The 22866-nt window shown below is 45.1% G+C and overlaps 1 protein-coding gene and 1 long non-coding RNA gene across 5 annotated transcripts in view; both read right to left on the minus strand.

Annotated features, from left to right (window-relative positions):
- Positions 1 to 5463: 5463 nt before the first annotated feature.
- LOC115599135 lies at positions 5464 to 8146 on the minus strand. Its single transcript, XR_003988156.1, has 3 exons — positions 8108 to 8146; positions 5671 to 5858; positions 5464 to 5552 (listed from the first exon to the last, which is right to left on the minus strand). It is a non-coding gene; the product is annotated as an uncharacterized LOC115599135 (long non-coding RNA).
- Positions 8147 to 11034: 2888 nt separating this feature from the next.
- SMURF1 (SMAD specific E3 ubiquitin protein ligase 1) overlaps positions 11035 to 22866 on the minus strand; it is a 45119-nt gene continuing 33287 nt past the window's right edge. For 2 of the 4 annotated variants that reach the window (XM_030459597.1, XM_030459595.1), the window contains exons 10-18: positions 21761 to 21965; positions 21393 to 21496; positions 21026 to 21140; positions 19305 to 19483; positions 18481 to 18618; positions 17995 to 18115; positions 16302 to 16503; positions 15474 to 15549; positions 11035 to 14783 (exon numbers count right to left, since the gene is read on the minus strand). In XM_030459597.1, the coding sequence (XP_030315457.1) occupies positions 14684 to 14783; positions 15474 to 15549; positions 16302 to 16503; positions 17995 to 18115; positions 18481 to 18618; positions 19305 to 19483; positions 21026 to 21140; positions 21393 to 21496; positions 21761 to 21965 (1240 nt within the window). In that variant the 3' untranslated portion in view covers positions 11035 to 14683. Of the gene's footprint in view, positions 14784 to 15473; positions 15559 to 16301; positions 16504 to 17994; positions 18116 to 18480; positions 18619 to 19304; positions 19484 to 21025; positions 21141 to 21392; positions 21497 to 21760; positions 21966 to 22866 lie in introns of all 4 variants that reach the window. The other 2 variants (XM_030459596.1, XM_030459594.1) reach the window with 1 other exon arrangement.

Here is a 22866-nt window from a genome sequence, read left to right on the forward strand (position 1 = left end):
TGACCCCCCAACCCACCCCACCAAATGGGTCTCAACCCCCTAAGTGTCACTGCATCCCGTATGGATCCTGTCCCCCCCCCTAAGCGGCCATTTGCCCGTATTGCTGAATGGGGTCCCAAAAGTCCGAACAATCGGGACTGGCAAACAAATGCAAAGAGTGACCACTGAAAACTTTGGCTGGCCTTAACCCTCACATGGAACCCTACCCACAGCACCACCAACAATCGAAGAGGGAGGGAGGAAGGGGAAGAAAGGGGAGAGGGAGGGGGAGGAGGAGGGAGGAGGTGGGAGGGGGAGGGGGGGAAGGGGCTGAACCAATTCACGGGGGAAGGGGAGCGGCTGAAGGGAAGGAAAAGGCTCCTTTAATCCTTAAACCTTGCATTGGTTTAAGCCTCAGCATTCATTCATTGCCCCTACAGGTGACAATGGTCCCTTAAGTATCTGAGAGAGGCTGAGAAGCTCTCCCCCACCTCTATGAGTCATACAAACAACTGGTAAGTTCTGCTCCTAGAGAGGCTTTTTCATACCCTCTACAATTCAAAGGAGCAGCTAGAGAGGGTAAAATAACCCTTCTTGTGTAACCCACTTCTTGTCTCTCACTTGTCATCTTGTCCTGGTTTGAGCCAGGATAAAGGTGATTTTCTGTTTTGTACTTTTGCTTTCAGCTCATCTCTTGTAAGTAGTTGCACTTGCTGAAATTAACAGCAAGGTAATTAAATTAATGGCAAACCTAGCTTCCTCTGACTGTACAGAGCTCACTGCAGAAGTTCCACTGCCATTGTACAAGTACAGGGTGTTTCCCTAGACAAGTCTAACCCATAACTAGAGGGAAATGGACATCTAGAATTCTCCTGGCCTACCAGGAATTACTGGCAGGACAACTATCTTTTCCCCAACTCTGGGGAAAATCTCAACACAAATGGTAGCTGTCACCATGCCACATGTGTCACACCCAGCTACACAGAAAATCATCTCAAAGTTCCCTGCTGCAAACACATCCTCTGCAGGCCCCAGCACCAGCCTGACCTTCCACAGGCAGCCCAGCTTTTGAAATGAGCCACTAATGGCTGTAATTAGCCACCAACCACACCCCACTGCAGGGCATCAGCCAGGAGAGAATTTAAAAGCAGCAACTTGCCTCAGGCACTGAGTCTCACTGCTGTCTGCTGAGCTGCTTGTAACAAAACCCAAGCTTTTTCAGGTATTGCAGAGAAGTCAGGACACAGCTCCTTAGAAGGTAGAGGATCATAGAATGGCTTGGGTCAGAAGGGACCTTCAAGATTATGAAGATCCAAACCACCCCTGCATGGGCAGGGACCTCTCCCACTAGACCAGGTGTCACAAAGCCTCATCCAACCTGGCCTCGAACACTTCCTGGGAAGGGCATCAGCAACTTCTCTATGCAACCTATTCCAGTATCCTGCTACTCTCCTGAGGAAGAATGTTTTCCTACTATCTAACCTAAATCTACCCCCTTTCAGTTTACCCCTTGTCCTGTCACTACTCTCTCTGGTGAAAAGCCCCTCCCCAGCTTTCCTGTAGCCCCTTCATGGACTGGAAGGTTCTCTAAGGCCCTCCCAGAGCCTTCTCTTCTCCAGGCTGAACAGCCCCAACTCTCTCAGCCCATCTTGGTAGCAGAGGTGCTCCAGCCCCCTGGTCATCTTTGTGGCCCTTCCCTGGACCCTCTCCCACAGGTCTGGACCCTTCCTGGGCTGGGGGCTCCAAAGCTCTACGCAGTATTCCAGGTGCAACTCCTGACTTTGCTGTGAGCTGCACAGATCCAGGGTTCCCCCCAGTGCTGGGGGTCAGGCACAGTGAGCACTGACCTCAGAGCACCCAGCAGTTCCCATCTCAGCCCAGTGGATATTGTAGCTGAGCAATCAGAACCCCCCAAGTTTCTGCAGGAAACCAGCAGGAGGGGAATGCCCGTCCCGGGGTGCAGGCAGTGGGCACCCTCCAACTTTCTCCAGGGAAACCCTGCCCAGCCCCTGGCACAGGGCACCCCCGGCCCAGCCCTTACCTGCCCACGGGCTCCTGGAGGGCTTGCCAGAAGGGGCTTCCATCCACGTCGAGTGGGCAAACATCTCCTGCTCTGAAGGCTCCAGGATTGCCTTGGAAAAACATACATTTTGCTCACTGAGTATACGGTGGGGTACAAAAAAAAAAACACAAAAAAACCAAACAAAAAAAACACCCCAAAACCCAACAAAAATATTATCAGTTGAAGCTAAGTGACCAAAATGTGGTTTTGACCCCTTTTTTTTTTCCCCTCAGGGACACCCAGGCCAGCAGCAGCTTGCAGGGAAGCTGCTGGGCTGCCAGCAAACACTGTGTGACTGTGGAGAGGTTCTGCACAGCCCTTCCCTGCTGCCTCACAACTCATCCCTGGGGCTGGAGCTGCTTTTAACCCCCAAAGCCCCAAAGATTTTTTCAAAAGTCCCTCACCAGCTTTCTTGCAGGCCCCCTTCAGATACTGAAAGGCTACAATAAGGTCTCCTCAGAGCCTTCTCCTCTCCAGACTGAGTGACATCTCCAGAATGAATGACATCTCAAAGGCCTCAGTGCCAGTGCACCAAGCCTGGGAAGAAACAAGAGGAGCTGCAGCGGTTGGGATGGGCTGGGATGTGGTTGGAATCACCCAGAGGTGGTGGGATGGCTCCTCTGACTGGAGCCTGGGGATGGAGGGATATCAACCCTTTAGGAAGGACACGAGGGGGTGACACCCTCTACATCGCTGACCAGCTGGGCTCCATGGAGCTAGAAATAGATAAACAGATAAAACTAAGACACCATTCTCTCCGGCTGAGAGAAAGCAGCTTATCCATTTGAGATGACTTAACTGAAAAAATTCAAAATTATTGTAAAATAAGAGCAAGGACTTTCCCCATCATTTGTTTGGCCTTACACGGTGAAGCCTTGTGTAAGGAGATGTAAACTCTTCCCTTTCAGCTTTTTACAGATAGACTTTTCTCACAAGCAGTTTATGTAAAACTCATCATGTTACCTGGGGGAAGCACTTATTGGCAACTGGAGCATCAGGAGAAACCTATGCTGACAGGCTGGGCAGGTAAGTTCCTCAGACTCCAGTAATGCTGTTCAAATACCTGTGTAGAATTAGAATCATCAAAATGTTTTTTAAAGAAAGGAGGGAAATTTCAAAGTTCTAATCAATCGTAAAAATCACATATATGGTCAAAGTGTGAATAGGATCTTGAGTGGAGAGCATGAAGATATAAATGCTGAATAGTGTAAAGAAAAATTTCTAGTTTGTACCAAATAATCACACAGTTTTGGTATTTCACTGTTGTAACATTTGAAGATGGGGTTAGGTTGTGCCTTGATCTTTTATCTAGTCTTGTTCCCACTATACACTAGAGTGGAATTCACCAACCTCAAGGTTAGGGAACAAAACAGTGATCAGGAAAACACCCTGAGTTCTGAAGGATTAAATATTTAACTATTTATATGTTAAATAGTGGCAGTTTTGTTTTGTTTTTTTCTAGTCAGCAGAAAGTAACCAGAGAAGTCTTATATGAGAGAAAGGGCTGTGGACAAGATAGTTTGATATCCAAGACTGTCATCACCTGCACAATTACACACTCTGCTCATACTCCTCTTTCTGTGTGCAAAGGGGATTTAACCAGACACATGAAAAGGGAACAGAGCTTTCTGCTTATTTTCCTCTTTCTGTAAGAAGCATCCTCCAGGATAGACTTCAGGATGAAAAAGAACTGGAAACAAAGCAACTTTATCTCCTGTTTCTGCTCTCAAAAGATCAGATGTGATTGCTTTGAACTAAAAAACATGCAAGGAACACTTTTATTCCTCACAATAATTGATCCCACAGCAGGGAATAAAAGCTGCATCGGTCAGTAGGGCTTTGCAAAGAGCAGACAAGAACTCATCAGGTATGGGCCCATCATCAGAGGAGGAGGAGGAGAAGGAGGAGGAGTGGATAAACAGAAAAGCTTTTCCTTCTTTCCTCTGGCATATGTTTCCCTGGGGGCAGGGTGGGGAAGGAAAAACATAAAAGTTTAAGACTGGTACAAGGAAAAATTTTCCAAGCTCTGGATTTTTTCAAAGGCATTAAGAGATGGAATTCTGCTCACCTCACGGTAGCCTTCTATAAATACAGGTATTTATATTAAACTACATTTTTTGGCTGCTTTGGCACTCCGATGTTTCCCCATGATTTCTCTTGTTCACTTTTTGGTCAGTTCAGTTAATTCCATACTTATGCATTAAGAGCTGGTATTGCATATTTCCCAGTTCTTGTCAGCAGAGCTCCCTTTGTATCGGGATCTTTCATCTCCAGCATGAAACTCCTTGGAATTCCTGTGCTCTTTCTAACTCTGGGATCAGGCTCGACAGTTTGGCCCTGGAAAGGAAAGAAATGCAGACATATCTCATCTAAACCTCACGCTTTAAATGACATCTCAATTATTACTATTTTAACCAGCAAAAGCCTTTCATCCCCTCCTTTTCCCAACCCAAGGCTTGCTCCAATCAAACACTTTTTCTTTTAAATACCACAGCCAGGATGTTCCAAAGGCTTGAGCAGTGTTTGGAGCTCAACAAAGAATAGCTTAACTTCAGGTTTATTCGGGGAGAAATATCCCCTTAGCTCACCATCCACTTGGAGAAGAGACACAAATACACTTCTCCTCCAAAGCACAATTCAGAGTGAGAGACTGAATGTGCCAGCAGTTCCACAGCACAACACAGCATGACAGCAGTTCCAGAAGGTCACATCTGCTCATCTGCCACACAAACACACTCCTAGAAACCATCAGGTACACTGACACAACTTACACGCTCTGTGTTCAAACCAACAGATTGTGCCCTCCACTGCACCTACACTGCCATTTATGGCACTCTTCAGCATTCCAAAACTGGATTCAGAACCAGAGTGACCAGAGAGCAACAAATAGTCATGCAGTTGTCCCTGTTACACAAACACTCCTCATTTAACTCTTGCAGACCCACTGAAATGTCCAGAACTTACAGCCAACTAAATTACTCTGCAAACATTACTCACAGCCACAGACTGGCTCACTGCTGGGCTAGTCACGAGAGAGGCTGGTAGCTCTTTGAGCACTGTATTACCTTCATTGCGCCACTAGCGCTCATCACCCTCAAGGTGAGGCTCTCCTGGTGCAGCTGGTTAAGACCCAGTACTGCAATGCCGAAGGCCCCGGGTTCGAGACTCCACAGAGAGCCTCACCCTGAGGGCAATGAGCACTAGTGGCGCAATGAAGGTAATACAGTGCTCAAAGAGCTACCAGCCTCTCTCGTGACTAGCCCAGCAGTGAGCCAGTCTGTGGCTGTGAGTTTCACCTTTTATTGGCCCCCTGGTCTTGCACATGCTCAATAGGGGGCCTGCCCTGATTGGGCACAGGTGGATTTGATACCGGCTCACACCCACTTCTCAGTAATTAGAGGCATCTGATTGCTTTGTTCCACTACATGTCTTGAAGCTGAGTAACACTGCAGGATTACACTGAGGCTGATCAGCTACTCCCCTCCTGGCTTCCCAAGCTGGGAACAACCCTCTGTAGGATAGTATCCAAAGAGAAACGTTATAAACTTAAACCAATGACTTCAAAGTATTAAAAATCAAAGTTTTGCTCATATCTCAATGGTTATCCAGATACAGATCTAAAGCATTACCAGTCAGGTATTTCCTTGTGTTCCTTATTTGTATTTTAGCAGCAGCAGGACAGTGTTTGCAAAGCTGTAGAAAAATGCTGCCCCTTTTCCCAGGGTCAGTTCCAAGTGGTGGTATCCTGAAGAAAGGCTGAACCTTTGGGAAATGGAAGCAGCATCCAAACCTGAAGTCACCCAGATCCAAACATGTCCTGCAGGCAGAAGGGAAGAAAAATGACAGAGCTTTTACCCACAAAGGCACTGGGCTCCAAACTTGTGCTAAATGTGTACACTGGGCTGTTGGTATTTTCATGTGCAGACAAACTATTCAACTGAACTGCTTCATCAGGTAAAGTCCAAAGATCAAATGCAGAACTGCAGAATACCAACTGGGGGAGCAACAGTTCTTTAACTGATGGCAATCTACTGAAGACATTTATGTACTCAGAGGGGCCCAAACAATTTCACCTCAATTATACAGTTTCAGGAAGAAATGCCCAGGTACTTAGAGACACAAAAAGGAATTGTTTAGCTGCACAGAGATGTCCTCAAAATGTTTGGGATATCTTGGTTTCAGTATTTGTTTGAGTCAAAAGTAAGAAACTGTACCAAGTTTAACAATAACAGATTCTCAGTTGGGTTTGGTAACATTTTCAAAAATTAGGTAAAAAAAAACAACTGTACAAATGATGGTATTACACAGTTTTGCTATCCTGAATCAAATACATTGTATTTACAACAAAGACTGTGTTTTATTGGAAAATACTTTAAGTTAATGTTTGGGAAATTAATATAAGGGCACATTGTTTGGATGTAAATGCAGGCTGCAATAGAAAGTTGAGACTGTGATTTTACATACAGCTTTTGATGTTCCACTCACTGGCTCTGATTGGCTTCTAGAAGAACAAAAAAAGGTGATCAGAACTCCAAATAATAAAGTGCTTGTGTCCAACCTTAAGTAGTGAAAGCACAGTATAAACAAGTTCTCCGATGCACAGAGTAAAACATATTGAAGTCAAAATTCAGTCCCTAAACCTATCTTTTTTTCTTCAAGATGCTGCTGTCCCTGCTGTCGCCCAGCCTGTCACTTCCCAGTATCCCATCACCCCCAGCCCTTCACTACCCAGTGCCAACCCCAGCAGCCCCCTGGCTCTGCCATGGCTCCCCCAGCAGCCCTGGGCCCATCACTGCCCAATGTCCTTTCACTCTCCCAGACCCTCACCATCCCATGTCCCCCCTGCCACCCCCAGGCTGCCACCTCCCTGTGTCCCCTCCTGTCAGCAGCCAGCCATGGCAGGACAGCCTGGGGGAGATGCAGTGGGCTTGGTGGTCACAGGGCCAGTGAAGGGAGGGGATGGCTCAGGGTGTCTGAGTGTCTCTTGGTGCAAGAGAATATAGAAAGAAACAGACTTGGGAACAAGTCCCCCATGATCATCTGTTTTTTCCTTTTTCCCTTCCAGGTGATGATGGTCAAGCCCCAGGCCCATGCAGCCATTCTCTGCACACAAATCCCCTGGGGCTGGATGTCTGACACACATTTAATAAAAGAACACAGCCCCAGAGATTTGGGCTGTTCATCTTCAGATGGGGTGAATGTGTGTGTCTGAGTGAGGAAGATCTGCTCTCCCATTTCATTACTGCACCTCAGCAAAAACAGTGCAAGATTTACACTCAAGGAATCAAAGGTAAGTGATGCAGAAGGCTCCAACCACACATTTCCACAGACTCCCTAGAAATATGCAAGACCACACCATCAGTCACACTGATGTGTGAGGTGTCAGACATCTGTTGTAGAGGTGTCAGACCAGAAATGATGGTTTCAAGACAGAAAACACAACACAATCCAGCACAAAAAATAAAAAAAACAACCTGAAGATCCCAGGTACACAAACAAAGGGTCCCTAATCAAACCCTAAAAATGAAAACAAGCTTTAATCCTTTAAAGGAAGACCAGGGTGCTGAGGCCTGGCCCAGCTGCTCATCACTGCTCTTCTGGGGCTCTGCCCAGCTCCCTGCCCCCAGCTCTTCATCCCTCCCTCTCTGTCGTTTACCCATCACAAGTTTGGGCTTTCACTCTCTGTCTCCCTCTCAACACTTCCCAATTCCTCCCTGCCTTTTCTCAGAGCCATTGCTGTTTCTCTCTCTCTCCACATCTTTCTCTCCGTCTCCTCTCCTGGCCTTATTGTTCCTCTCTCTCCTGCAGCCTCTCCCCTATCCTGCCTCTCCCTCCCCTCTCCCTTCCTCTCCCCTCGCCCTTTCCCCTCTCTCCTGCTCCCTCTCCCACCCCTCTGTCACTCCCCTCTCCTGGGGCCTTTTCTGTCTCTCTCAGGCCCCTGGCCCGCCCCTGGCCTGCTCTTTCTCCATCCCCCCTCTCTCCTCCTTCCCGCCCTTCTCCTCTCCCCCCCTCCCTCCCTCCCTCCCTCTTTGCCCCCTTCCCCCCCATCTCTTTCCCGCTCCTCACCACTCTTTTCCCTGCCTTCTCTCCCTGCCCAGATCCCCTTCCTCCTGCTCCCCCTCCCAGCTGGGCTGGGGCCGGGGCAGCCCCGGGGTCGGGCGGGCTCAGGCAGCAGGAGAGGAGGAGCGCCCCGGGGCATGCTGGCAGCTGCTGTTTCCCCACACTCCCCATCCCGCAGCCGGGGAAAAACTCCAGGAGGGCGGCAGGGATGAGCCAGCAGCTCCTAAAAGCCCTCAGACTGAAGGAGGAAGCATGCAGAGGCAGGAAGCAAGGGCAGGTACCCTGGGAGGAGTAGAGAGGTGGTCGCAGCAGCTGGTGAGCAGGGCAGGAGAGCCACATCCATCCCAGGTAGAATTGAATCTAAAGCAGGGCCTGGGACAACCCAGGAGCCCCCACTGGGGGACAAGAAGAGGTTTGTGATCATCTGAAGAACCTGCAGGTCCAGAAGTTTATGGGACCTCACGGGGTCCACGCACGGGTCCTGAGGAGCTGGCAGACATAGTTGCTGAAACTCTGTCCGTCCTATTGGAGAGGTGATGGTGGTCTGGTGAGGTTCCCACTGAGTGGAACAAAAGTACCTGTCTTAGTTGGAGTGGAGGAACTAAAGAAGTTTGAGTTGGAGAAGTAAAGGAGGGTCACAGGAAGTCAGGCAGCCCAGCAACCCATCCCCCTTTCCTCCTGCTCCTTGCTGGGCTGCTGTTCCCCTCTGCTCCTTTCCCAGCAGCTGCCACCTGCTCCTCAGAATCCACATCCATCGGGTGCTGGGAAGAGCCGTGGAGCTCCCTCTTGAGTCGGCCCTGCCACAGGGAGCCCTCAGGCACCCATTGCTGCCAGCATGGAGATGGGGTTGTGTGTCAGCTCAGGGAGCTGTTCCCAGGGGGGAGGAGATCAGCCCTGGCTGAGCCTTCCTGCAGTCCCTGGGTCTGAGGAGGAGTGGAGTGTCACGGGAAGAAGCGGGGTTGCTGCCTGTCATTGTGGAGCAGGAGATTTAGAGGTAAGAATACCTGTGTTGGTTGGTTGATGGTTGGAGGTGGAGTGTGCTGGAATATTTTTTCCCTCTTCTGTCCCTATTTTCACGAGGAAAAGGCAGACTCCTCTCCCTCTCCCCTTTCTTCCCCTTCCTCCCTCCCTCTTCGATTGTTGGTGGTGCTGTGGGTAGGGTTCCATGTGAGGGTTAAGGCCAGCCAAAGTTTTCGGTGGTCACTCTTTGCATCTGTTTGCCAGTCCCGATTGTTCTGACTTTTGGGACCCCATTAAGCAATACGGGCAAATAGCCGCTTAGGGGGGGACAGGATCCATACGGGATGCAGTGACACTTAGGGGGTTGAGACCCATTTGGTGGGGTGGGGTTGGGGGGGTCAAGACCCTTCTGGGGATACTGGGGAGGGTCAGGACCCTTTTTATGGTACTTGGGGGTCACACACCTTTGGGGCTCTTCTTCTGAGGGTTCAGGACCCTTCTGGGGGTGCTGGGGGGGGTCAGACACCTTTAGGGGTGCTGGGCTAGGGGGTCAGGACCCCTTTTGGGGTTCTGGACTGGGGGGTCAGGATGCCTTTGGGGGTGCTGGGGGGCTTCAGGACCCTTTTTATGGCACTGGGGGCTCAGGACCCCTTTAGGGGTGCTGGGCTTGGGGGTCAGGACCCCTTTTGGGGTGCTGGGGGGGTTCAGGACCCTTCTGGGAGTGCTGGGGGGTCAGACACCTTTATCTGTGCTGGGGGGTCAGGACCCCTTTGGGGGTGCTGGGGGGTTTCAGGACCCTTCTGGGGGTGCTGGGGGGTCAGGACCCTTTTGGGGCTGTTGTTCTGGGGGTTCAGGACCTTTCTGGGGGTGCTGGGGGGGTTAGACACCTTTAGGGGTGCTGGGCTGGGGGGGTTCAGGACTCTTCTGGGAGTACTGGGGGGGTCAGGAGCCCTTTGGGGGTGCCGTGCAGGGAGAGGGGAAGAAGAATCCCTGTAAGGCTGCTCTGCTGCAGGGGTCAGGAGCCCGGTGGTTTGGGTCAGGACCCCTAGAGGAGGGGGGGGATCAGGGCCCTTGTGGGGTGCTGGGATCTGAGTGGCTGGGAAGCAGGATGAGCTCCCTTTGGTTTTCCACCCAAACATGGGGAGCCCCAGCACAGGAGGGGGGGGGGGTTCTTGTTCTCAGCACTGCTCAGGGGTGCTGGGGGGCACAAAACACAAAAACCAAAATTAAAATGCAGAGGGAATGAAGAGATCCCAACTTTCAGCTTCAGAGGGGGAAGGCTGGGACCAAGCACTGAACAGTCACTGCCAGCACCCCCCTCAGCCTCCTACTCGTCTTCCTCCAATTGCAAAACTTTACTAATTAGGAAAAAAACCCAAAATCAGGAAAGCAGAGATTCATCAGCTTTTATGAATCTTCCTCCATCTCTCTTTAAGGGTGGGAATTCTAATTTCTTCCCTGAAAACTGAGGCTTTGGAAAAAACACAGGACAAAACATAAGAAGGGGGAAAAGTTACAGCTGGGGGTTAATTGGTTAAAAAACGAATGAAACAAAGGAAAAGAGAACTTTGATCTGGGCAGCCCTGATAATTCTGTCCAATCAGTTGCATTTTTTTTATACTTTGTCCACCGAGTTGGTTACCCCGGCACAGAGCTGCTGGTTCTCAGAAAATCAGGAGCCAGTTTTGTGAGCAAACCCCACATCAGTGCCACCACCACAGCTTCAACGCACCCAGCTCCACCTCTGCCAAAAAAATGAGTGTTTTTTTTCAACCATTCTCAATGCTACAGAATTTTTAATGACAGCAATGTGGGGTTTTTTGCCACCTTTAGCACTTTGCCTTTACCCTCCACCCCTGTCTCCACCAAGCACAGCACTTCCACACTTCATTAATGAGGACATTGGATTTTTTTTTTTTTTTTTTTTTGACTCCCATTAATATTTTAACCAACAAAACAGGGGGTACCAAGAGTTTAAAGTTGTGAGTTTATTGCATATGTAACAAAAATGAACATGACCTCCTGGGTCCAGCCTACTATACAATCACTGTTTATTCCAGCTGGTTCCATAACCACATTAAATAGAACTAGTATTTCTTTAAATACTTTGATTTTAGACATAAAATGAAACATTAGTGTACAACTTTCACAAAATAAATCTGCAATAAAAACAGTGGGAAGAATAACAAGGATAGCAGCAATACTTAAAACATGACATTACAAAATAATAAATTAAAAAAATACATTATAAAGTGGTTGAGGAACACACAAAAAAAAATTAACAAATTAAAACCAGATCCTTACTGTGTTTCTGGGAACTTGCTGTGCCACAGCGGCCCTGAACCTGGGCACTGGCTCCAGAGGGCTTGGTGGATGGATCCCTAATTTACAAAATCTGTTGGATTTCAGAACCACCTTGACTTGAACTGAGCACAGACCACTGAGCAAACGCTGATTTCACCATCTGGAGCTTGGAGCAGCCTTTTGGAAGCAGGGTTTCATCTAACATAATGCCCAAGTTAACGCTGACATTCAGAAAACAGCCTCGTTTCTTCCTGATTTAAAAGACGAGCAAAGTGGTGGTTTTCCTACATCCCTGAGCATATAGTTTAGGCTGATGAGCAGTGCCAATGGACCAGCTTTTAGGTTTGCCTTTAGGACAGGAACAAAAGACACGCTTGTACCTATTTCCTGCAGGTCAGATCCAAGAGTGGAACGTGTCATGACAAAACAAACACCAGACTTGATGGTAATTCTTTGGGCAAGTTGGAGAAGTAACAAACAACCAGTCCAAGTGCTGGCAGACCAAGTGGGAATGAACACAGAGATTCAGATAGCTGAGGTTATCCAAACAGCTCTTGGGACCTGGAGAGAGGCAATGGCTCAAGGTATGCGAACTCTTGGTCACCTTTCATCCCTCCCTGACCTTAAAAGCAGCCACGGGGAGGAAGGAGCCATTGCTGTCCCCCCATCCTGCCTCTCAGCTTTGTTCTTCCTCCATCCACCCACCCAGCTTTAAGGCCTGCCTAAAATACACGTAGAGAACAATATGGAAAATGTCTTCGTCCTCACTGAAGTGGCACAAAATTGCAAAGAACAACTCGATGGGAGAGGTGGTGAAACTGTTTAAAAAAAGGAACAGAAGTAGTAAAAAAAAAAAAAAAAAGACCGTGCCCCATTCTCGCCACTGTCAGCATGGAGGAGGTACCTTGATGAGGGCTTTTAAATACAGCAACAAACAGACAGACTTTTCAAAACAACAACCCTTGCCTATTCTTATTTTGTGCATTCAATAAAACACTGACCTAGCAAAGACATTAGGAACTACCATATGTCAACTGTGTCGTTGACATAAAGCTACTTGACCTACAGATCTCCAAATCGAGGGCCTTTCCCCTCACACCTCACTTGGTTTTTACTGAGCTGGTTGTGCTGCAGGTAGAGCTTGTGTGATAGGATTTTTAGTAGTGGTGGGCTCTAGTATCTGGGGTTTTTTAACTCTTTTCTTTTGTGGAAAATCCATGAGACTGCGTGCAAAGCTTCTGGGCAATAATCCATTTTGTGGTAGTTTTGTCGGTTTTTGTTTTGTTCTGGTTTTTTCCTATCTGACTGGTTTATTGCACATTCAAACATACTGAAAGGATTAAATACACTCTATGAACAGGTGTGATGACTTCACAGCCATTTGGAAAATCCAGGGCTGGGGTGGGGTTCTGCTACTCAGCCCAAGACCGTGCAGGTGCTTCTCTGCAGACAGTTTTGTTTCTTCTCTTTTCTTCAAGAGTCCCATAGTTCCATTTATGTCCCAACAACCAGTACTGCAGAAACTGGTCCCCAAGTGCCAAGGGATTGCTACAGAACCCAGGTCTAAATCTGCCTCTCCAGTACAGCTGTGCAGGAAAAGCATCTTTACCCACCCTGTGCAAATCTCACAATATGGTACAATTTTATACCTCCGATGCAATCCTTACTCCCGACAACAACAAATCACAAGAATTATGGTCAATGGAGAAAAGAAAACCACAAACAAACAAAACAAAGATGCCAGGGTTTCGACAAGTGTCTACTTTCTGTCCTATCACAGTTTAAAGCTATTATCAAATTCAATTAAAAAAAAAAAAAAAGACAAAATAGACGTATTCCAGTAGACATCTCCTAAGAATGGTCTCTTACCCACAGCTGAATTTCAATGCACTATTCCATAAACATAACATCTGTTAAATGTTTCAGTAATCAATCTCCCTAAAAATCAGACTTGCCAAAGAAAAAAAAATCCTATACAAGCAAGTCTGCTTTACTTTAGTTTAGACATATTTGACAGACAACTTGGGCCTTTGTGAAGCCGTGTTACTTGTTAAAGTACTGTCTCATCTTGGTGTGCACACTGGAAAAAATGTTAGTGATTCAGGTATTTGATTTGCTTTTGTTTTCCCTGGGATATTGTTTTAGCATTGTGTTAGAGAACAAACCTTTAATATTAGTTTCAGATATCTGAAAAAAAATTTTAAAATTGTCTTACATGACTCTCCAGAGAAATTTCCATCCCTACGGAACTGAAGTCATAAATTATTCCAATAGCTTTCTGTAACATTTAAAATGTACTCACTATAAAGTTACCCTTTTACCTCAGCCTCTAAAGAAACCTCTCCCAAGGCCAAAAACTTTGGCATGGAATTCTGCTCTGTTAACTTTGCTTTTAGTGATTTCCATGTGAGTCTTAGAATTTGAAGTCACACAAACACATCTTGGGTAAAACAGTGGCACAGAAATTACAGCTTTGGAATCAAATAGGTTTTTATCCTCTGTCTCCTCCTTACAAGGCTTCTCTGCAAGGTCCTGACATCTGAAACAAACTATGGAAAGCAATTCTGCAGGAGGAAAGAGTTGTTTTCATGTGCAAAACAATTAAGAGTTCAGCCAGGACAACCAAAAAGAAATCATAGAATACCATTTGAGCTGTCCCAGATTCCTTCACTTTTCTCAAGGTGAGCCACAGCTTCACTGAGAGCTTCCTGCTAAGGCAGAGCTTGGATTTCTTCTTACCTTTCAGTTAAGTGTTCATATGGAGGTATTTTCTGCTAGAAGTTTACTTTTTAAACAGGTGTTTAAAATGTGCAATGCAAATCCCAGTGCCAGTCAGACACTCTGCACCCACCAGGCTCTACAAGGGCTCAAGCTTGATTTAAGACAAATTAACCAGGTACATCTACCTATGACAAGTCCTCAGCAAATCAAGCTCGTTCTTAATTACACTTTGATTCTCCTATTAAAAAAACCCCACAGGTCACTGACCCTATCACAATATGTGTTACAAATCTAGCAGAATAGCCTGTGTAACCAAAGCCAAATGCTGAACTTGGCTGCATTTTTTTTTTATGGGGGATGGAAGAAGAGAGGAGGGGTTATTGTAACAAAGGGGAGAAAACAAAAGAGTTGGAAACCACCAACAAAAGCCCCTACCCCCACCCTCATCCACCACTGGCAGAAGGGAAACAGCCCCATCTCTAAGTTGTCCAGAGTTCAGATGCTTCAGACAGCTTAGCAGGAAGTTCACAGCAAGCTTCTTCTAGCTTTTGATTTGGTGGTCCATGAGCTAGCATCTGTTTTCCTTTGGTTGCTTTTTCACTCCACAGCAAACCCACAGGTCTCTTCCACAGCTGTCAGCAGCTTCTCATAAAGCTTCTCGTAGGACTCGTAAGGCGGAATGTCGATCCGGTTAAAGCTGGAGGTAAAAGAACAGCACAGAGCAGGCTCTGAATAGCCAGTGGAAATAAAAATCTAGAGCAGCTACATAGAAATAGGATTTTTAACAATCAAAGAAAACCTCAACCACTTTGGTGGCCGAAGAAGACAAGATAAAAAACAACTGCAAGGAGGAGGCGAGGTGGCAGAATCAGGAGACTGGCAAATAAAGCCAGACACCAGCCAGGCCCCTCCCTGCTCTGCCTGCAGACAATCTGTGCTGCTGCAGCTGAAATGATTTCCTGTCTCTGACAGAGGCTTCCACACAAGAGCTCATTTCTGTGCCTATTCTGTACCAATAGGGCAATTTTCCTACATTTTACAACTAAGAACTCTCCCTTTCCACGCCAGATGAGGACTCATTGTTGCGAGTCAATTTTGCTGAACATGAAGAAATCAACTTACAAACATATCACCATCCAGAATGATCAACTCTAGAGTAAATGAAAACTACAGATAGTATAGAAGACAAAGCAAGCTGCTAAGAGAGAAGTTGATTATTTTGTTGGCTGCAGAGTACAGATATTTCTAGGCTAGCAAAGCACATCTGGGAGCCATCTATGGCTATCACACCACACAGCTATTACACACCCAGAACAAACAGAGATTACTCCTTTACGCCAAGACAAAGGGAAAGCAAACATTGACATGCAGAATGGTTTCATCTTACCAAGTGTGGGCTTTTGGAAGGTTGTCTGTGTTTGCATCTATTAAATGGATGGTAAACAGTCTGGGTCCTGCAGCGCCTGTAGAACCTTACAGAGAGACATTCTAGTTAACGCACTTCAACAAAGCATCATCCAGGCACACAAATTTTGCTGCTTATAAAAAGGCACGAGAGAAAATTACAGTCCCAGCTGCAAACACAAGTATGTGGTAGGCTAAATCTGTAGCTCAGATTTGCAGCTGGCACAGGGATGGCAGAAATGATAGGGCTGCTCACCACAATTTGCAGACCAGTGTTGAGGACAGATGCTGTGGTTTTTATTGACTAAAGTTGCACCCTCAAAAATTACTAGACCTAAAAGTTTTCCCTGTAAAATAGGAACAACAGGAGAACAACAACAGCTTATGATTGTTGCCACCTTTTTTTGATGACAAAACCTGCCATTTTCAGGAACTTGTTTTAAAGTCTAACAATTTGCTGCCAAACAACGAAGGGAACACAATTTTCATGTGAAAAAGTTGTCTGGTCAGCCCTATAACCAATGATTTTAACATCAGTCCTACAACATCAGTGTTGCAGGAGACTGATAAGGTAATACTGACACCAAAGTGCCCCACAATGACAGACTGACCCGCTCCTTTCACTATCAGCAATGGCTGAAGTGTCCGCCTCAGCAGAGCTGCTGACAAATCTAAAACTGCTCTTGGGATCAAAAGTTTGTAAGTCCTTGAGTTATCCACCAAGATGCTGATATTTTACAAGGGGTTGGCAAATGCCACACGATTTTATCAGTCTCCCACCCCAGATTAACTCAGCCTCCACATCAGTCACCTTGTAAAGCCTTGAAACCTTGAAGTGGGACACGTGTTGAGCCCGTCACAAACTGCAGCAGCCTTGCCCTCCTTTCTTCATCAAATGTTTCCACTGCTTGCCAGAACCACTTCACAATATTGCTGTCTGCCATGCAGTGCTTGAGTCGTGTGTTTGACTTCCAGTCGTTCAGGTCTATCTTATCCAGGCCTCCTATGATTAGCTGTTAAAAGGATTAGAAAAATGTTTTAACATTTGGTTATTCCAGGTTGGCAGCTATGAAAACAGACATCCAGCTATTTAATGAAGCTTGGCATTTTTAACATGCTTGAAACACCTTTTTTGAGGCTCCAAAACAGTTTAGAAGGAGCAGTAAATTTCTTCAGTTAAACTGCAATTAATTTGGGGCTAAGGAATGCACTTCCCAAACTAGAATTTCCCCAAGAAACAAGAGTCAAAAGCCCACTCAAGACCTATTTTCTTAACACCTATTCTTCCTGAAAAGTACAGCCTGGCTTTCTGAGGATTCATCACAGACTTGAAATAAGGGATATCATCTATAGTGCTACACATCAGCATCCTCCTGATGCAGATCTGCCCTAGAGGTGCCAATATCAACCAAGACAGAATCCTGCTTGGTTTATGGTAACATCCTGATGTGTTTGTTGTTCCAGAACCCACAATAAACTATAGAAACTTTTCATCTCTTTTCTGATGTTGTCTGGGAGAGGTTCTGACACAGCCCAGACATTAAATCTCTTTTCCAGATGACATCAGGCTGCAAAATACTGTAAAAGGAAGTCACTGCTGGCCATGACTCTAAGCATCACCCCTGGCAACGACAAATAAATGGCACAGAGAAAACTTCATCACTCAAACCAAACAGTGTATCATCCTCTGAATTTCCCATAGCATCCCACATTGAGGCTCACATTTCAGAGCTACCATTAGCAGCTGCTTTTTTGTGCCACCAAGACACCACTCACTTGCACTCATTTGTATTATTAAGACAGTTGTGACTGTTCTGATGCAGACAGCATTGAAACATTTATTGGATTTTTAATCTGCCTTTTCAAGCAGCAAGCAAATGGAATGCAGTAACTTCATTGGATTATTCAGTATGCATGAACAACCATGAGCCCAGCATTTCTAATACCACAAATGGTATTCCAAAGGTTGACTTCTTTTTTCAAAAAGGCAAAAACCAGACTAAAAACTTCTCAAAAAGAATGACTTTATAGGGCAACATTCTGCACCTCAGGATTAAACGAAAAATAAATTCATTTCTTTTCTTTACTCTCTACACTTCTATTTTAGCTGCTGTAAACCATACCCCATATGCATACAGGAACAACCATGAATGAAAACAGTCACTGAAGAACAAAAGTTCTGGGGTAGATAACACTTCAGCTCTTGCCAACAATTCCTCAGACTTGCAGTACTCTCTTCCTGCCCAGATCACCTGCTTTGAGCACTAGTCCTTGGTTAGACAGCATGGTCTTTCCCTCTTTTAAACAGCCTTCTCAGCAACATTAACCCAAAGAATGTCTAGAATAAACCAAAAGGGTTTGGTAAAAATACACAGGTTGCTGGTACAGAAATTGGGATCAGTTTTGTGGGTTTTTGTTGTTGTTAGTTTTGTTTTTTAAAGTCAGTGCTTGTTTGTGGATCAAACAAATTACAAAACAATGTTCCCTGTGAATAAAATGTATACCTCAAGTTCCTTCTGGTCAAAAGGCTTCAGGAGATGTTGAGGAATGAGTTCATTAAAACCTTTCTGTAGTGCCAGGAACTGTGCTTCTATTCCTCTCATAAATCGCCAGTTTACATAAAGCCTGGGGGGGGAAAGGAAAACGTCAGGGATGATGAGCTGGACAGGGCTGGGCTTTTATAGCGGAGCTGGAAAATGCTTATTTAACAGAGGAACTTGCTTTAATACCCACATTTTGTATTGTGGAAGAAGTGCTTATCAGTTCCTTTCTCCATCAATTACTACTGCACCATTAACACAAAAACCAAAGTACAATTCACATCTTCATCTTTCCAGGTCTCACAACAGTGTGTAGAAATACTCATGTCATTTATGACTCTGTTATTTCCCCCTAAAGTACTTATTTTGTTAGTTTCACTATTAAAAAAAAAATCTTCTAACTACTTCTTCCCATTATGTCTGCAAGATGTATTTTTTATTCTGCAATACCTGACATATTCTTTCTTGTTCTCTTCTGTCACTGGAATATTCCTGCCATTTGGTTTGAGCTCATGCTGTAAAATCCTCCCAAAAGCATTGTGTTCCACACAAAATGTATGATCCAGAACTGGGGTGATATCATTCTCTCTGGCAATGAGAAGGCAAAGAGTAAACCAAGTTTTTGTGATATTTTAATAGCTTTCAGTGGTGATGCTGACAGTTTGTTATTTGAGCACTTAATCTTCAGGATAAACCTAGTAACAAGCCATCTGCACTTCACACCACTAGAGTATTTCCACAGTCACCAGTTTCTATATAGCTTCATGCACACTGAAGAGCGTGATCATCTAATTTTAGTAGTACCCAGGATAAAAAATAAATCCCTACATACAGGGTATACACACACATACACAGCACTCAGCTGATCTGACCACATCTTGGTGTGAAGCACAGAAGAGATCAAAGCCCAAACTACTTCCATTTCTTTCTATTTTAATCAAAGTTGGTTTTCTTTTCAACAAGGTTGTGCTTCCCCTCAGAACTGTGTTCTGAGTTTGGATTTTGATACTATGATGTTCTACCCCACCCATGCAATATTTAATCATTTAGTATTTACTTTGCTGCAGGGAGAGCTAACAAAGAGCTTGCAATGAGAATTTCTTCTCAAGAACCTTGAGCTTTTTGACATAGAAACAGTAGTTTAATAATTTTGTACAGGTCTCCCTCCTTAGAAGATTTTCTCAAACATGTTCTATAAAGCATGACTTCTCTATGACAAATATACTGTACCCTATCTTCATTAAAATGATGCAATTGATAAATATAATACTTACAAGATCCAGACTAAACTTTTGTGTAATTCTGGGTCAACAGATTCCAGATCAGAGAGCTGAATGGGCTTCCCCAGAAGCTGTTTGTAAAAGGGAACTGTGAACCCCCCATTGATATAGTGTCCATGGAACACAGCCAAACCCATTATCCGACCAACAAAATGGAAATAAGACAAGTGGTCCTGCAGGGAGAGAGGAGAGAAGATCAGGCAGTGGAAAGACACTGACATCTTGTGGTTATATCCAGGCCATCAGCTGTATGTTCAGTGGAAGTGATGTGCAATCCTCCAGGAAAGAGAAGGAAAAAGTTTTCCTTGTAACATAACCAAGGCCAGAAGCATTTAATGATTAAATGCCTCAAACAAGTCTCTCTGCATTGTCTGGCTAATAAATTGGAGGCCACTAGACCTCTCAAAGGGCAAACTTCCTGAAAAGAAAATCCCCATGAAATCCAAGAGAGAACAATTCCAAATAACTAAGTTCAGTCTTTGTTTAACCATCAAAACCTTTTTGCTCCTGAGGAACCAGGCCATGTGCTCACTTCCCTCATGTCTTTCATCTTTCTTACAAACTGACTTTCCAAAACTGAGCTATAAGTTCTGTGACTGAAATTCTTCCTATCTATTCCCCCCATCTTACAGAGCAAATGTCAGGAAATGTCATATCAAGAAAAATTCCCTTGTGCTAATACAGAATTTCTGCCCCTGTACTCAGCGCTGGTGAGGCCACACCTCGAGTACTGTGTCCAGTTCTGGGCCCCTCAGTTCAGGAAGGATATCGAGCTCCTGGAGCAGATCCAAAGGAGGGCAACCAGGCTGGTGAAGGGACTCGAGCACAGACCCTATGAGGAGAGGCTGAGGAAGCTGGGGCTGTTCAGCCTAAAGAAGAGGCGGCTCAGGGGAGATCTCATCGCTCTCTACAACTCCCTGAAAGGAGGTTGGAGCCAGGGGGGGGTTGGTCTCTTTTGCCAGATGACTTTCAACAAGACAAGAGGGCATGGTCTCAAGTTGTGCCAGGGGAAGTTTAGGTTAGATATTAGAAAGAATTTCTTTACGGAGAGAGTGATCAAGCATTGGAATGGACTACCCACTGAAGTAGTGGATTCTCCTTCCCTGGAGATATTTAAAAAGAGACTGGATGTGGCACTCAGTGCCATGGTCTAGCAACCGCAACGGTGGTTCAAGGGTTGGACTCAATGATCTCTGAGGTCCCTTCCAACCCAGCCAATTCTATGATTCTAAGATTCTATGATTCTATGAATTGCTGCTCTTGTCAGGATCTGTATCAACCCAAATCCTCCAGTTAGAAAAAAAAAGCAAGCACAGCAGCTTATTGAGAAAGGGCAAGCAAGGCACAGAAGCCCCTGCAGCCATGGGGTGCAGCCTGCTGAGGGTGTAAAGCTGCTGATAAAACCCCTGCATTCATGGTGAGAATGAATTTCATCTACTTTTATCTCCTCAGAATCAGCATGCATCTCCCAGGCAGTACCAAAGAGTCTAAAAGAAATAAGATACTTTTCAAAGGATACCTCCACCTCCTCTTGCATGTTTTTCACTTCTGAACAAAACCCCTTTGCTTCATACTGTATCAACATAATATTCATCAACACATTCTGCTTTACCCTTCACTTTTACACACTTGGCATGGAAGAACAGTTGCAACAAAAATCTGCAGGGTAAAATCAGCTGGTAAAGTAGGTATCTTGCTCAGAAGTTACTACTTACAGGATTGATAGAAGAGTCTGGATTGATTTGCAGCATGTAAATATTATCTGTGGAGTACTGGAAGAGTCCATAATAGGGATTCAGCATTTCATGGCATAGTAAATACAACCATTCTCTGCCAAAAAAAAAAAACCAAAACCCAAACAGAAGTTATTTTAGAAGGGTGCAACTTCTGTCTGAAGTTTCAGACAACAAAATTACCATGGATCATTGAAACAATCACCAGTTATGAAATGCTTATTTCAAAAGACCAGGTCACAAAGAACTTACATTTACCATTAAGAGATGACTTAAAAGGGAGTATCAGCCACAGGTCACTTTAAGGACAATTTGACACTTAAAAACTCAGACAACCCCCAAATCTCACCTTGCTACTCCTCCATAATCCAGGCCTTCCTCTCCTCGAAACTTCACCATAAGCCTCTTTTTCAGGTCCTTTGGCCTCATCTTCATGATCTGACGGTAGGATTCCTGTATGGGGATTTTTGCAATTAGACATTTTATTTCCTCCCTATTATCAAGTCTGCTATGATGTGTCACTGTAACAGAGAGAATGTTACCCTATAGAAAAAATCATTGTGTCAAAGAGCTAATCTGAACCCAAAACCAAAGAGAACTCTAACACCTGATGGTATTCACCACCTCTCTCATGAAACTTGCTATATCAAAAGTCACTTTTACTTAAGTCCTGAGTGACAAAAAATGCTATTAATAATAAAATTTTCAATCAAATACCTCAAAAATTTCCTCTCTGGATACTTCAATGCGACAGTGACCAGCCTGTGGTTGCTGAAGAGAGAGCTCATGTCTAAGAACTTTCAGCTTTTGTACCAAGTCTCTTTCATATCTCTGTGCAGGCAACTCTTCACCATCTTCTAGTGACCCCTCATTTGGAGCTGGCAGAGGCTGCTGGCTGGGCTCTTTTAGCTGGCATTGATGACTTTGAAAGAAAAGTAAAATACTTATTGTAGAAACATATCCATAAGGAAACAAACAACAATGAAAGAACAGATTAAGCACCTTTAAGAACCTGAAGTGAAATGTGTTTTCAGTTGGGTAACTTCTGTAGCATCATTACTCTACATTCAGGGACATAAGGAATTCAGATATTTAATTTAAAGAGCCTTTTTCAGCTCAGTTTTTATATGGCAAATGTGGAAGGCTGTGGAGCTTGATCACTGAATGCTGACTGAGCAGTAATTAAAATGTTTGGGTGGTATTTCTCCTATATGGAGACAACTTTTAGGAAAAAAAGAGACTTCTAATGAGAGCAACAGCTTTATAAGTAGAACCATTTAACAACTGCAATGAATTTTATTCATGCTCCATACAAATTAAGGCTGGGGATTCTTAACACAGTAAAAGTTATTTTTAAAAAATTATTAAAAGGTTATTAATAGGCTATTAAAAGAGAAAGGTATACTTGTCAGGAATCATTTCAGCTTCATACATTGAACCATTCCTACCTATCAGAGGTAGGCTGGGTTGTGAAGCAGTGATTTTTTTAGTTTCAAGCACACACAACTCAGATCACAACTCAAAATCTGACCTTGGCACTGCCAGGCTGCTCCCAGGGTCAGTTCTCTAAAGTTCAGTTGCCTTTGCATGATGCAGAGCTTGAGCTAATTAAATCCTGCTAAACCCAAGCTGGCTGTGCACAGCACCAGGTGACCAGACTCCAGCTGGTTTTATATTCCTCTTGTCTGGAGTTCAAGGGAGCACAAAGCCAGTTCAGGGCTAGCAGGGCCAGCACATGAGCTGGAACTGCTAATCCAGACAGGTATGGGCTGAATGCTGTGGCATAGCCTCTACCCCACACCCCAGCAATTCCAGAGCTGCAG

This window comes from Calypte anna, chromosome 14, assembly GCF_003957555.1.
Source record: "Calypte anna isolate BGI_N300 chromosome 14, bCalAnn1_v1.p, whole genome shotgun sequence".
Classification (NCBI taxonomy): Eukaryota; Metazoa; Chordata; class Aves; order Apodiformes; family Trochilidae; genus Calypte; species Calypte anna.